The sequence below is a fragment of the Rhinolophus ferrumequinum genome, chromosome 16 (genome assembly GCF_004115265.2).
Source record: "Rhinolophus ferrumequinum isolate MPI-CBG mRhiFer1 chromosome 16, mRhiFer1_v1.p, whole genome shotgun sequence".
Taxonomy (NCBI): domain Eukaryota; kingdom Metazoa; phylum Chordata; class Mammalia; order Chiroptera; family Rhinolophidae; genus Rhinolophus; species Rhinolophus ferrumequinum.
Genome location: NC_046299.1, coordinates 49497551 through 49512890, shown reverse-complemented (window position 1 = coordinate 49512890; position 15340 = coordinate 49497551). Strand labels below are relative to the sequence as shown.

General features: G+C 52.8%; 1 protein-coding gene and 1 non-coding gene across 2 annotated transcripts in view; one reads left to right on the top strand and one right to left on the bottom strand.

Moving 5' to 3' along the window:
- The window catches only part of CDH23 (cadherin related 23), a 394835-nt gene that overhangs the window by 226491 nt on the left and 153004 nt on the right, over nucleotides 1-15340 (bottom strand). Inside the window, 2 exon segments of the mRNA XM_033130003.1 lie at nucleotides 3975-4103; nucleotides 7760-7954. Coding sequence (XP_032985894.1) covers nucleotides 3975-4103; nucleotides 7760-7954 — 324 coding nt within the window.
- Nucleotides 9852-10040, top strand: LOC117036483 (U2 spliceosomal RNA). Its single transcript, XR_004425381.1, has one exon. It is a non-coding gene; the product is annotated as a U2 spliceosomal RNA (small nuclear RNA).

Genomic DNA, 15340 nt, shown 5'->3' with positions numbered 1-15340 from the left:
ACAGTATTTGCTGAGCATCTGCCACGTGCCAAGCACTGAGCTGGGCACGCAACATAAGTTCTCTCACCTTTTCCTCACAAACTCCCACCGTGAGGGTGTATGTGAGGAAACAGGCTCAGAGAGTTCAGGATTTGCTTAAAGTCACAGGGTGCAGTGAGTGGGCACGGTGAGGGTGACGGGAATGGACGGCTGGGTTGGGGTGGACCTGGGGGGCATGCGAGGCAGCCCCAGCTAGGAGGCTCGGTCCCAGTAGGGACGTCGGGGCACAGTGGAGAGGAGCTGGGGCTTCTCTAGAAGGAACCTGTGTCTCCCTTCTTTCTATTCCCTGCCTCCTTCCGAAACAACTGGCCAGGACAGCCGCTGAAGCCAGAACCCGACTGGGCTCTCTACCCGGCTTCGGGGGTCCCGGTCCACCTCGCTCCTGCTGGCTCAGCTGGGGCTGCCTTTCCCCCCACTTCCATGACAGGATTAAGGACTTGAAAGGTGGACGTGCAGTTTGTTTCAGGAATGGGAGTAGGGCTGAAGGGGACTTCCGACAAGAGCTGCCACAGCAGATTCTGAGGCAGAAAATCCTATTTCTCAGTTCTTAATTCCAGTCAATTCCAGTCAAAGGGCTGATAGACATCGGCTGGCAGTCATTTGTGCAGTTTATCCGTTCTTTTCACCTTCTATCGGCCCTTCACCGACGGGCAGGCCGACATGCTGCTGCTCGAGTGAGGAAATTAAAATTTGAGGCAATAATCCCAAATAAGAAGGATTTTATGAGGTAATATATACACTTTGGATGAGGCATGCTGGCCTGATACACTGATAGAGAGAGGCATACATTCTGGGAGCCGAAGATAAAGAGGGGGCACCAGGGAGAGTGGGCAAGGGTCCGAATAGAGACCCCGGGCCCTCCGCAGCAAGGCCGAGCACAGGGATGCTCGGGTCGTCCCACCAGGGAGGCTGAGCAGGCCGTGGTGCTCCTCAGCCCGGGCCAGGCCTGGGAAGGCCTGTGTTAAATCAGGGTTCCACACTGTAAAGGGGCATGGAGGGCTTGGATCAAAGGAACGAAAACCAATTAGAAGCCTGGAAAAATCAGGCGTGGGGCGTCCGGGAATCGGCCTATAGGAGAAAAGCTGTGCGAGGGAGCAGACCCTGGAGAGCTCCTTTCAGGTGCGGACACAGCGATGATTCTGTGGCCCTGGGGGCGCCAGCCAGCATCTGGGAGAGCCCCAAATCCTCAACTCTCTCCCTTTTATAAGGAAGGAAAGCTTTAGTGAACTTGTGGGGCCAAAGGGATAACCTTGGCACAGCAAAGAGATATCAAGATCCCTGAGCCTGAGAGAGAATATATCAGATGCCAAGAAACTGAGTATCAGGAGAGTAGGAGCTAAGGGGAGCCAGTATCCCCATTTGTCTGATCTTAGGGGTCGCCTAGCAGGAGCCCGTGGAATTATTTGGAGAGGAGAAGGTGGGGCTTAGCACAGGGCCCAGCTCACAGGAAGGGCTTAATATATGTCTAGTGGATGAATAAAAGAGTGGCACATAGAACGAACGAATGGACGAACTCAGAAATCTGCCGATCTGAAACAATATTACTCGGCTACGATACGGGGATGACAAAAAAAAAACAAACTGAAGGCGCATGGAGGATACTCACCCTGCCAACACCCCTCTTGCTGATTATCAAGCCTCTGAGATGAAGCTGAAGCTGGGACCCCCAGCCCAATTCGACTCCTCTAACTGACTGACTGGCTGACGCAGAACCACTACGATCGAATACCTGCAATGCTGGCCCTTGCTGGGTCTCCACCTGCGCATGCTATGTCCAGTCCTTAACGCCCTCAGAGGTGGGAGGCACTGCTGTGAACATTATTAGTCCCAGTTTCCCAATGAGGAAGCAGTCGGAGATTGAGAGATTCGGCCAAGGTGCGTGCATGGCTGTGCAGGATCCTGCTCCAAGTTCCTCAGGCGGCCCGGCCCGGCCACCATCACATCCTTACTTCAGTGAGAAAAAGTTGGCTTTGCCCATCTTCTCTGCACTCAGCCCTGGGTGCAAAGCCCAGGGAGATCCACAGGAAGACTGTGAGCAGGTCCAGAGACTCAGGCACCTGGATTACTGGAGGCTCTAACTTAATCCACTCACCTATCAGTGAATATTACAGGTGTGACTATAATTTAGTGGTAAATTAGGCAGCACAAGGAGAGTCAATTCTACTGGAGCTGAGGGAAGAGGGACGGCTATGTCTGTAAGCCAGTGAAAATAAAGTCAGGGAAACAATTGTAAGGAAGGTGCTAAGCAGCTGGAAATCAACCGATGTGTGGCTTTTCGATTGGTGATGGGAGCAGGCCTGAGGGGTGATGAGCACGGCAGACTGGTGAGTGGGCTGGTCTGATCAGGGCACCTATTCATTCATTCATTCATTCATTCATTCCATAATACTTCCCGAGCACCCGGGCTGGGCTATGCTTACAGCAGACCCTCTCCCTGCTGTGCTCCATGTCCAGTCCCACAGGGAAGCAGAAGTTGAGCAAGCTGTTTAGGAGCATGGAGCACAAAGATAGGGGTGTCCAGGTGCCGAGGGCAGATGGAAGTACATGTCTTATCTGAAAGGTCAGGGAAAGCCTCCATGGGCTGAGAAGATGTGGACTTGGCAACGAGGTTTGCAGGGGGAGACAGCCTTCAGTCTCAAAAGCTGGAGCTCCTACTACTCATGGACCACCAAGAAAGAGAAGGCTGGGGTGGGGGCATTGAGACATCCCCTTCTACCCTCAAAGCAGCTTCAGATCCCTGAAACAGGAAGCCAAAAAGCCTCTTGCTTGTTAGACCCTCCAGTCCATACCTGGGCCCAAGAAGGAAGGGGCTACCCCCACACACCTGGAGGTCGGAGCATAGTATCTCTGGGACGCCCCTGGTCAGGTCAGACCACGGTCTCCCAACTGGAGGTCAGGCTTCCCTGGCCTGTGGTGGCCCAAGGGCACGGTCTGCACCCTGGTCAAGGGAAACTTGCCTTTCACTTGTGCCCAATTCTGTGAGCCTGTGCACATGTGCAGGTAGAGCCCTGAACCTCCACGTGTGCCAGTGGGCGCTCTACTTTGCTCTCCAAGCTCTGTGTCTTTCCACTAAGCACACCGACTTCCCTCAAAAGGAAGGGCCCATTTTTCTCTCCCCATCTGTATGTCCAGGGGTTGCATCTGCCCCTAGTAGCTGTCTTGTTTCAATTTATTGTTTTATCCTAGTTTGCACAAAAGCATGGATGGCTACCAGGCAAGGGATTGCCTGTCACTGCTTGCCTGGCCCACAGCTGAGTGGGCAGTAGCATGTGTTTTGTTCTCAAAGACCCCCAGTTACAACTGACTGGACCAGAGGTGGACACGTGGTCCAGAGGGCAGCCAATCTCCAGGCTGGTTAGTGATCTATGACCTTGTGACATGGCACAAAAATGATAAGCACAGCCAATCAAGTGTCTCTTGAAAATCTGGACCGGAGAAGCCCAAAGCCTGAGCAGTTAGGAGGGGGAGCTGGAGCTGTGAGCGCTTCGGGAAGAACCAAGTCTGAAAGGGCCTGCAGAGCAGAGGGCAAGCTTCTGCCATCCTGGGCAGTGTGGGTTGGCAAGACAGGCAGATTGACCTCCTGGCCTCTCGGGAACATGGCTGAGCCACACTGATGCTTTGGCGAGCCCAGCTGAGTCCAAATCCACTCTCCAGCCTCAGCTGGATTTTCTAGGGGCACCCCTATCACCCCACATAAATCGTTCTGCACTGCATCCCTTCATTTGCCCGAGCAAGTCTTTGTTCCTTGCTACGTAGAGCCCTCTGGGGATGAAGGAAGGTGGGGTGTCATGCGAAGGGGGGTTGTGTTTTCCCGGTGCTAGGACACCCATCACTGCCATACACAGGGCGTGGGGAGGTGGGAACCGCCAAGGGGAAGGCTGTCCCACCGAACAAGGTCCTCGCCCTTCTGTCCCACAGGCCCAGGAGGCGCTTACCGGAGGAGAATGCTCGTGGATGTTGGTGCTGTAAGGCAGGTTGATGAAGATGGGGTCCATGTCCTGCACGTCTGTGATGATGATGGCCAAGTTGGCTAGCGTGGACAGGGGCCTGGTCTTGTCTTGATCCTTGGAGGACAAAAGCACACGCCTTAGGTTAAGTCATGTTGTGGACATGCACACATGCATACAACACCCACACCTGCACACACACGACACCCAGGTCCACGAACATGGGTCCACATATATTATCAAGCTCTCCCACACTCCCGCAGGGAAGGGCATCAGTACGTGGAAATTCAAGAACTCAGGAACCCACAGTGATATCCGACCTATGCAGGGAAACACGTCCAGGGCCCCCCAGGTCCCGTGGAAGGTGGCTTATGCAGGGTCACAAAGCAGGCTGAATAGAACCCAGTCTTCTGCCCCCGTCCTGGCCTAGGCTGGACCGTCCTGGACATCGGTGGGTGGGATGACTGGCTTGGGATAAAAGATGACGCTGGATTCAGCCAGCGTGAATCCTGCTGCCCCTCTCCATGCACACTTCCTGCACCCCCTCATCCCCGGGCAGCAAGTGAATGACTAGCGTGGGAATTCCTTAGGAGAAAGGCCCTTTGACACCAGAAGGGGCTACTCTGGGACCAATGTCCCTGCTCTGCATTTTGTATTTATTGATCAGGCAACTTTCCCATAGAACCAGCAGGGGGAGCTCCAGGGCCTGTGACATTTGGGGGACTCCGGGAAGGAATCCTGACAGGTCACGTAGGCCATCTGCCTGTAGCCAGGCAGGCAGTGTTTATTATACCCACTGAGTCAGTTGGAAATTTATTCCCATGAAAGCCCACCAAGAAAGAAAACCCGAAACCCACATTTTATTACCCTAAAATACACAGGCCACTTAAATAGCTCACTACTATTGAATAACAATAGTCAACAAGCAGAGCAACTGTGTGGTAAATACAGATTATATACCAGGCACTGAGCTAGACATCTCATTTGTTTTTGTAGGCATTATGTATGCATTATTCAGATGAGTTTACAGAAACTCAGAAAGGTTAAGTAATTCGCCCAGAGTCACACAGCTGGTAAGTGTATAGCCAGGACTCAAACTTAGGTCCTTTTGTCATAAAAATCTGCCCTTAACGCTCTTGATTTGGGGGCCTAACATCAGCTCAGTCTCTGACTTGCTGTGTCACCTTGAGTAAGTTCTTTTCCCTCTTGGAGTCTCAATTTCTTTCTCTGTGAGATGCAGGGGCTCAAAGCAATGACCTCTATGGACCCTTGGGCTTCTAAATTCTCTGGTCTGGGATTTGGGAAGCAACTGTCCTTGGGTTAGACCTGCCTTAGTTAATCTAGGGTGACCTGAACAGTGCAAGGCATTCCCCATGTTATAAGCTTAGTTATTGCTCCTGCCCTCCAAAGATAAGAGGCATGGAACCTTCGAGAAGGAAGGGCTAATTGTTTTAAGAGTCCTCAGGGGTAGCCAAAGAGAGACCAGAGGGCTTTCAGTGATGGAGAGTGGGTACAGCAATGGAGGGGAGTCCGGAAGCAGGAGGAGCTGGGCAGAGGGACCACAGAGGAGACAGCCTCCCAGGCTCCAAGACCCTGTGCCCACAGACTAGGCTTGGGGACTGCCCATGGTGAGAGCTCTCGGTCAGGGACCTGAATAACCACAACGCAGACAGCGCCAGAGGGGGAGGCCTGGCAGAATGTCCTCAGACCTCTTGGGCAGGGACTGCTGGTGGTTCTGAGTTGCCATTACCAGGCTTAGTGGGCAGCTGGGTTTGTCCAGCCTGGCACCTGCCCTCTCCGTCCCATCATGGCTTTAGTCCTGCTCTGGCCACAGATGCTCCTATCCAGTCCACCCAACTCCATGGCTGGGGAAAGGGGGTGGCAGTGGGCATATCTGCAGGGCAGGCACCTTGCCAGGTTTCCAGCTGTCACTCTGGGGCCTGCGGCTCTCAGCAGATTGTTCCCAGGGGAGTCCTCACGTTTCCCCACCCTGGTACCCACCTAGTAGTGGTTGGGAACTCATACTGCTGCCTGCAGTGCCACATAGGAGAATCTCTTGGGGAAATGCCCAGCAGCCAAGGACACAGTGCCAGCCCTGAGAGGGACTTGTGGATCAAGCGGGGGAGCCATCGTTACCAAAGGGAGTTCTCAGCCCCTCCTGTTCTGCCACTTCAAGGCCTGATTGCTGCGAGATTAGCAGCAATTTAAGTGTATTCACCATCCCAGCTTGAGCCCAGGCCTCTGGACAATCCTGGCCACCCAGATTTGTTTCTGTGCCCAGCTCTGGTCTCTTCCCCACCCCTTCAAAGCTATTTTTATAGTGGATGCAAATTATCCCACAAGCACAGGTTCATAGCCAGAAAGAGCAAGCATCTGCATTTCTGGGCCCAGGTGCGTGCAAATAGTGGCGGGAGGGGCACCACCCCAGGTGTGGGTGCAAGGGAGTGTGGAAGGGTACAGATGTGTACAGAAAGCAGATTCTGGCTTGCGAGTCCCCCTTATCCCAGAAGTCAGTTTTACAAACAGCAGCACACATTTCCTCCCAGGATACTAATGCTTAACCAGAGGAGAAGGAAAGAATGTGGGTCCGGTTTACAGTGGCTTCCCCAGGTGCCAGTGGACCACGTACAAAGGAAAAGCTGCATTTTCTGGTTCTTGGGGCCCCTCTGCATCTTGATGAAGCCTGAGGGAACCCAATCTTTGAAAACTAGATTTCCGTCCATCCTGTGTGTCTTTCTCAGAGATCTGGGCTCTGTGACCCGCTAAGTGGATGGCCCAGCGCTACTGGCAGCCCCCACTGCAGTGACACAGAGCCAGGGAGTAGATGCACTGTGTCAGGTAAATGGGTCCTGGAGAATCAAGAGGAACTCTGGTGATTTGTTTTGCTTTTGGTCTGAGCTTTAAAAACAAACCTACTTGCCCTGCTACCAGCTGACGGCTCCAGCTGTGCCCGGAGGGAGTGGCCAGGAGCGGGAAAGAGTGGGGTGCCGGGTCAGACCCTATTGTGGGTGTGGCTTTCCTGTCCCCTACGCCCTCACAAACAGCTGGCGACGAAGGCAAGTGGCTGTGACATTCTGGAGACTCCGAGACGCTTGGCCGTGGGCACTGGACGGGGCATCAGACAACGTGGGTTTGGGTTCTTCCTCCCCCATTACTCGTTGGCTGTGCGTCTCAATAGTGACAGCCACAAAATAGGCTAAGTATTCCTCTCACGCCTCCCTCTTTTGACTAACTCACCCTGAAATTCCCAAGGCCTGGCACAGTGCTTGGCACAGATGGGTGCACCCTCCTGTGTAAGTGTCACCACTCTAGAGAGGTGGCCAGGCCCCCTCTGACTCCTGCATGTTGGGGGATGTCAGGACACAGCTGGGGTGAAACCTCTGTCCTGTGTTCCAGAGAGCGAGCGGTTGCCCTGCACTGTGAATGGCCTGCGGGGTTACCCGTGAGGTGCTGGAGCCCAGCTTCGGGGTGACCAGGGGCAAGTAACTGAACGGCTCCTCTACCTCAGTTTCGTCATCTGTCAACTGGGTATCTCAATCATATTTACGACACAGGGCTCTTGTGAGATTTCATGGAGACAATCCATGTGCGTGCTCAGCACTGTGCCAAGGACACAGCCCGAACTCTCGGGAAGGTCAGGTGTCATTGTTATTATCACCAGTATCAGTACAGAACCTTGAGTAGCAGGGCACTAGGTGATGTGTTCTGTCACTCTCTTTGAGGGTGGGAGGAAGCCACCTCTGGAGGCGGGGGGCCCAACGGTGGCGACTCACCGTGGCGTTGACAGTGAGCTGGTAGCTCTGCGTGGTCTCGTAGTCCAGCTCCTGGATCACTGTGACAATGCCACGGGCGCTGTCGATGGCAAAGAACTCGGAGGGGGGCTGAAAGGAGTAGAGGACGCTGCCTCCTGCACCCAGGTCGGGGTCCGTGGCATTCACGATGAAGATGGGCGTCCCCACCGGTGTGTCCTGAGGTGAAGCAAAGCAAATACAAGGGTGAGAGGAGCTCAGAGCAGCTGCCTTCGTCAGTGATTATTCCCCCAAAGCCCATTAACCACGTCCCTCCAGCCAACCAGACCCACGGCCTTGTCATTTTTATTCTAAGAGGGTTCAGAGGAATTTAAAATGCAGTATCTATTTTTTTTTTCTTTTTTTGATGGCCTCCTGGTGGCTGTAACAGCGCCAGTTCCAAAGATGATCTGCTCATCCTGGAGTTCTGGATGAAAGCCTTTCAGTCCCTAAACCCCTGTTTCTTGGCAGTTTGGCTTCTTCTGTCGAGCGCACCCCGGCTGCCCAAGTCTCAGGCCTGGGCTACTCTGGAGGACACCTGCAAGTGTGCGTGTCACGGGGTTTCAAGGGCAGGGAGCTGGGAGCTGTGTGCTACAGGCATGTGGCGGGGTCCCTGAGGACTCTGCCTGGCACCACAGAGGTTATCTGTCTTGCCCTGGGGTGGGGCACACACATGCCATCCCTGGACCATGGCAGCCCATCACTAGAGGAACCTACAACACCTTCGCAAATGTCACCACGTCCTAGGAGCCTTTGGTGATTCCCTGTGCCATACACTGTGTACAGACCCCTTCTGACTTGTTAAACGCAACTTCCTCACAGGGGCCCTCCAGACCCCTAAGGCAGGTGTGCTCCCACTATGCCCCCCACCCCGTCACTATTTATATTCAGGGTTCCACAGTACCCTGGAATTCTTCATCCCCCACATTTCTCTCATAATTCCTTATTCAGTGCCTGTCTGCCCTCCTAGACCATGTGTTCCATGGGAGCCGTGGAGCCAGGCACACAGCAGATATTCAATAAATATCATTTATGAAGACATGAAGGAATCTCTACAATAGCACTTAGCACATTACATTCTGAGTGTCTGTGTGCGTCCTCTGCCCACTGTCAGCTCTCATCACTGCAGCGCCCGCCACAATGCCTGGTAAGGAAGCTGTGCCTGCTAACTGTTGGGTGAGTGAGTTTACTCATAATCCAGTGAGCTCTGGACACATCTGACGACAGGCAATCCAACGTCAGAGACAAAAAGGTAAAACCAATCTTTGCTCCCATTGACTGTCTGACTATGTGCCAGGACCTGTCAGCTCTGTGACCAGTAGCTTTCTAAGTGGTAGCTATTATCCTGTTTGCGAAAAGGCACCTGAGGTTCAGAGAGGTTAAGTAACTTGCCCAAGTCACACAGCTAGGCAGTGTTAGGCCTTGATTTCAGGGCTAGCCCATGATCTCAAGCTCTAAACACTTCTCTAAAATACTGATGGCAGCTCTCTCCCGAACTCTTCTGCAAGATGCTGAGGTCAACGGCCAGCATGGGAGGTACCTCGTAGTCAGGAGTGTGGGACTGGCCTGCAAGCTCCCTGAGGGCAGAGACACAATATTCCCAGTCCTCTGTGTTCTTTTATACTGGGACAATGACGGGGTCCCTTGTGACACCTGCAGGGTTCTTTTCAAGAAGGGCATCCACATTGTTGCCCGTCTCCACGCTCCTGGCCACACCTGGGCTCTGCATCACTGCCTTGAGCAGCTTCATTCCTCTTTGGGGACCAGGCTTAGGCCTGCCGATGGCCCTTCCCCAGGACTACCTGCTTGGGGCAATCGCGTCCTTGATAAGGTCCCTAGTCGGGCTGGATTGGGCCCCCAGGGAACAAAGCCACGGAGTTGCCATCATTTCTGAGTGTGCTGATTCTCTCCAACACTAGGCAAGTGTCAGCTCAATGGACAGGCTCGGAGGGCAAGAGGCAGCCAGGGGAGCTCCTTCTCCCCCACACCACCCGTGATTCCCCAGTGCCCCTTCGCATAGAACGTAGGCCCTCACGGTCCGGCCCTGTCTCCTCCTTCACTCTATTTCCTGGCAGGTATGGCTTCCTGGCCTTTTAGCTAAGATCACGGGTAGTCTCTGTTCTTATCAATAATAATAATGTTTCCCGGCAGGTAGAGCTATTTGTGCTTCTTGAACCCAGTAGGCTCCCTCATGCCTTTGGTCTTCTGAACCTGCTTTTCCTTTGCTAGTTCTGCCCTCCCCAGCTCAGTGGCATGGAAAACATATGCTGTCTTTCCCTCCAAAAGAAAATCAAGTGTGCAAGGGGGCAGAGCGAGCAAGTGCAAGGATTTCAGGAAGGGACAGGCTTCGGTTGGAACCCCAGCCTCGCTGTGTCTTTGGGCTAGCTACTTAGTAACTCTGATCCTTAATCCCCTCTCTGTATACCGAAGTTAATAATACCTCATAGGATTAGTGTGAAGAGTACAGGAGCTCATGAGTGTAAACTATCCAGCATATAATAAGTAAGCGCTTAAAAGATGGCAGTGGTGATTTTATTGTCTGAATACCTTCTAGAAGACTAAAGAACACCTTCAAGTGCAGGGCAGGGCGGTGTCAAGAAGCACGATGAATCTGAATGATACTGTGTGGGGCCTTCCTTGTCTGCACCCCCCAGAATTACGGGGTACCCTGTTCTGCCTCCACCTCCCCCTCCACCTCCCTACTCCAGGGTGACCTCAATACACTGTATCCCCAGGTTTCCTTGCTGGCTGGCTACTGCCCACAGAGGTGCTGGTAGGAGTTCAGAGTTTGGGGAGGAGGCAGAAAGAGACATGGTTTGGGGTATTACTTCCCTGCCCCCTCCAGCGCCAGCCCAGCAGCCCCTCCTCCCTGGCCCCAGCTATCCCCTCCCCTTCCCTCTTCAGCCCCAGGGGTAGAAGAACTTCCCACTGCTGCTAGTCTCTGGTACTTTAGTATCTCTCAATGCCCCTCGCCCTGCCCACCCCTCTGGAAGCTGTCTCTTCACTGAAATGCCCTTATTGGATCTGAGATTAACCGTTTCTTGGGGACCCTGATGAATACAGGCACTCTCTAAATACTGTGTTTCCCCGAAAATAAGACCTAATCGGAAAATAAGCCCTAGCATGATTTTTCAGGATGACATCCCCTGAACATAAGCCCTAATGCATCTTTTGGAGCAAAAATTAATATAAGACCCGGTCTTATTTTCGAGGAAACACGGTACAAGTCACCACATGCAAAGCCCAAGACTGAACTCCCCTGGTGTGGGGTTCAGTGAAGCCAACCTCCGCCCTGACATTCCACCGTGGTCACTGGTCTTGAGGAGATCTTACGACGTTCTCTCTCTTTCCACCCCTCTCAGAGACAACAAGCTCACGACACATGAGAGCCGGAGTCAGCCCCATGCTCCAGAACAAAACACTCCATCGGGGCCTGTGGTTCCTGCCACAAGAGGCACGCTGCTCCGACTTCAGAGCTGCCAGCCCCCTGTGAGGTGACCAGACAGCACTTCAGAGCACACCCCATACGGAGCCAGTGCCCGGAGGCAGGCGAGGGTTGGCTCCCCAAGAACCCACCCCTTCCTCGGGGAGGAGAGGACATTTCCCCTAACCATATTGTATGGTCTCTGAGCATCTGGCCCGACGATTTAAGAGCAAGATCCCAGAAGACAGAGGAAAAGGGGAAGAAGAAAGGCTGGTCCTGTGTCTGACCTTCTCGGCTTTGATGTTTCCTGCCCTGCAGTGGAAACCCGTTTAATTTCTGCATAACTTAGAAAAGGTTTTAAATAGGCCTGGCAAAGAGCCATACATATACTTAGAAGGAACAAGCCATTGGAGAAAAGAGAATGCTGACTTCCTGCATTTCAGGTCCTGGGCGCCATGCTCTGTCAGGGAAATGAGATGGGGGCAGGGGGCACTCCAGTGTGGACACCAGGGGCTCCTCCAAGCACACAGCTGCTGTTCCATGGCCATGTGCAGATGTGCTCACAGGTCTCTGCAAGCAGATTTCCTCTATGGCGCCAGATGCATCTGGGTTTCCAAGTACACTTCAGGCAGTAAAACTTAGTGGCTCAGAGAGTGGACTCTCTAAGTTTGAGTCCCAGCCTTTCCACGTATTGGCTGGAGATCTCAGCCATATGCTGTTAAACTTATTCTTTTGGCCTCAGTTTCCTCACGTAAAGGAAAATGGATCTGTTAATGGTGCCTACCTCCTAGGGTTATAAGAAAGATTATATGACATAAGGTGTGGGATTAAAACAAACAAAAAAAAGCTTCTCCCTGAGCCAGGCACATGACAATATTGAGCATTACTCAATAAATGGTCATTGCAATTATTATTATGGTAATAAAATACCATCACAGGCAGCGTGAGAGAAGCCCTACTTAAAGGGGGCGGGTATTAGAAAATGCAAACAGTCAATCAATCTCTTCGTCATGAACTTAGACAAATGGGCATTTTAAAATTCAGAAAGAGAACACCTCTATCGATCGGTTCATGGCTGCTGCAAGCAGGGTCAGTCGGGGTGGGAGACCCTCTGGAGACCCTCTAATGTGGATTTGGAGAGCCTGTGAGAGGAAGGCTGGGATCTGAGGCAAGGTGGGGAGGGGTGCTTGGAGGCCAAGGTAGCTCCCGAACACAGAGGCCAGGCCTGACCAAGCACCACTCAGCAATGGGTGAATGTAGGAGCTGAAAGCAATCTTGGGGATTATCCAGCTCGGCCTGCCCATTTTACAGATGTAAAAAGTAAGGGCATGTGCCTTGCTCTAGGTCTCACTGGTGGTTAACAGCAGAGCTGTGACTGGGAATCACGTGCCTTGACTCATACATAGTACTTTTTTCACCTCATCCAGAGGTGCCAATCACTGCTTCCCTGCCCACCTTCCTTCCAAGTAAAGATGCTCTTTATACCCACAGTTCTCTGTGCTCAAGAAGATGGGTGGATCTGGGTGGCCATGTTTGTACTAAGTGATGTGAGACACAGGCCACATCTGATTGGTCCAGGGGTGACCAGCTGACTCTAATAGCCCAATCAGATTGGGCCTTGGAAGTTAAATGAATTTTCTGTGGGAACCTGAAAAAGAAGTTTCTTGCCATCTGGTTAGGCTGGTGGGGGCACCATGACAGGCTGACAACCACAGTTACAGGGTGGCAGAGAAGCCATGGTCAGGCAGAGGAAGCCCATCTTCAGTGAGAAGAATGGAGCGCAGTGAGGGAGAAAGGCAGAGACGAGGGGCTCTGGGAACTCCCCTGCCCCGGTTTTCACAGGCCCTGTCTGGGTTTTATTTTCTGTCCCTGGCTGTGGTGCTGAGACCTGATCTGTGCTGGCCTTCCTACAGCACCCTCTTTGTTCACGCTAGCCTCTGTGCGTCTCGGCTCCTCTCCCCTGGCCCCCCAGAACATATCCAGCCCCAGGCAAGGCCCCCTCGTTCCTGCAGCCCTGCCCCAGGCTGTCCCTGACCCTCCTCGATACTGCGATTTTGCCTCTTTAATGCCCACAGCTGGGCCACAGAAGGCAAAGTTCCTGGCCACCGCTCCTAGACTGCTGAGGGCACAGGAGGTAACAATAGGGAGAAGAATAAGTTGGCCTGGAGGAATGAATGCAGGTTCCCTCTTCTTTTTAAGTTCTAACACTACTTTTAACATGCAGATTCCCTCAGGTCACTGCAGTGACCACCGAGCATGTGGGAGTGGCAGGGGTGGACAGAAGACAACTTGGTCATGGGCTTGACACAATCAGACGGGACAGACCCGGAGCAGAGACGCCTCCCAGAGCCAGACTCTGCCCACCTGGAGACAAGGAGACCAGGAAGAAGGTGCCCCTATGGTGTCTGGGCTGGGGGTTCGGGGTCGACTGATAGGGTGGGCCTCGGCCGTGGAGGCAGGGCCAAAGGACCTTTTCAGCTGGGGGGTGGGGCTGCCCCATTCTAGGGCAACCCCACACGCTCACTGTAGAAACTGGCTCTGGGTCCACCTTCTTGCTGGAAAGGAGCAGCTGGTCTTTGGAGGAAAAACCCCAAGGGGAGTGATTACTCCTGCTTCTAAAGCAAGCTTCGTAGCACACTTCTCTGCCCCAGCTCTACTTTCAGCGCTCCTTCCTCCATGGCATTCCTTGTCCAATCTCGCACGGCTTTTGGTCCACTTGAAGGGAAATCTCCCACAATGCACCACTCATGATTCCTAGGAGCCGGGGAGTGTGTTTTTGGCACAATCACCTGCAAAACTCCTGCGCCTGCCTGGCTGTCCCTTTCAGCAAGGGGCCCACTGCAGGCAGGGCACAGACGGGGCAGCCCCTTACCTCTTCCAGTTCCCATTTAAGCTCCACGTCTCTTCTGATGGACCTGCTGTAAATGGGCCACCCTGTGCAATTCACAGACAAATAAATCTTTTTGCTACTCCTGGGGTGACAAGGGAATAGACTCTGGGAAAGTTCTGCCGTGCAAGGGATCTTGTTCGTTAATAATAATGATAAATAGCTCACTTCTCACATGCAGTGTGAGTTACATTACACTCTGGGCTTCTACAGGGGTGGCTCCAGGTGCTGACTACAACACGTGGGGGAGTGCGTTGTGCAGTGAGGGAGAAAGAGGGCCAGACAGAGAGAGGCAGAGCGGGAGGGTGGAGAAAACAAAGATGGAGAGAGTGTAAAGAAAGGAGAAGGGGAGAGAAGGATGAGGGAGAAGGGAAGGCAACAGGGGGACAAAGGAAAATAGGATGTGATGGTGAAACAAGCAGAACTGGGTGGGGGGCAAAGGAAAAATGGGGGTGAGGGGGGAGAGAGTCTGTAAGAGAAAAGAGAGGGAAGGAAAGTTAGGGAGAAAGTGACTAACTTAAAGGGGAAAAAAAGAAATTTCAGAAGCAAAGTTGTGAACAAAAGAAAGAGGGGTAAAAATTTGAGGCGGCAAGAGAAAGGAAGATAGGAGAAAGAAAAGGAAGCAGCCACACCCTCTCACGGTCAAGGCGCATTTCCCTCATTAGGCGCATTCTGTACTCTCAACCAAACCTCAGCAACAAGGCCTACACTCCCACCATAGGTGTGACCTCTAAAGGCATTATTAATATTTATGGAATGCTTGCTAGATGCCGCCACAGTCTTTAATATCTTATTATAAAGCCTGTTATAAAATGTATTAGTAATAAATTCCTGACAGATGGAGTTCTGACAAGGTGTGGCCGCCTCCGTGGATCCGAGCTGGGAACAGACCCTCCTGGAAGCCACGCGTGCTGCACAGAGGCTGGCTGTGGGTCCCTGAGGCGGGTGGGGGAGGGGAGAGAATCAACTCTCCATCAGTCAGCATTTTTACACATCATATCTCATTACTTCCTTTTCCCAGGTGGGAGAAATGGAAGCTCAGAGAAACGAAGCAACTTGTCCAAAGTCACATAGTTCGTAAGTGGTGGAATCAGGATTCAAATTCAGCTCACCTCTGTGTCCCCAGACCTTGGAGACCCCAGAAATGAAGGTGGAGAGTGGGCTCAGGGTCCCTGCTTACGCGTGGCTGATTCAATCACTTCCCTCTACAGAAGAGATGGGGGCTTTAGGTTGCCTGGATTAGTGAAGAGAGGGT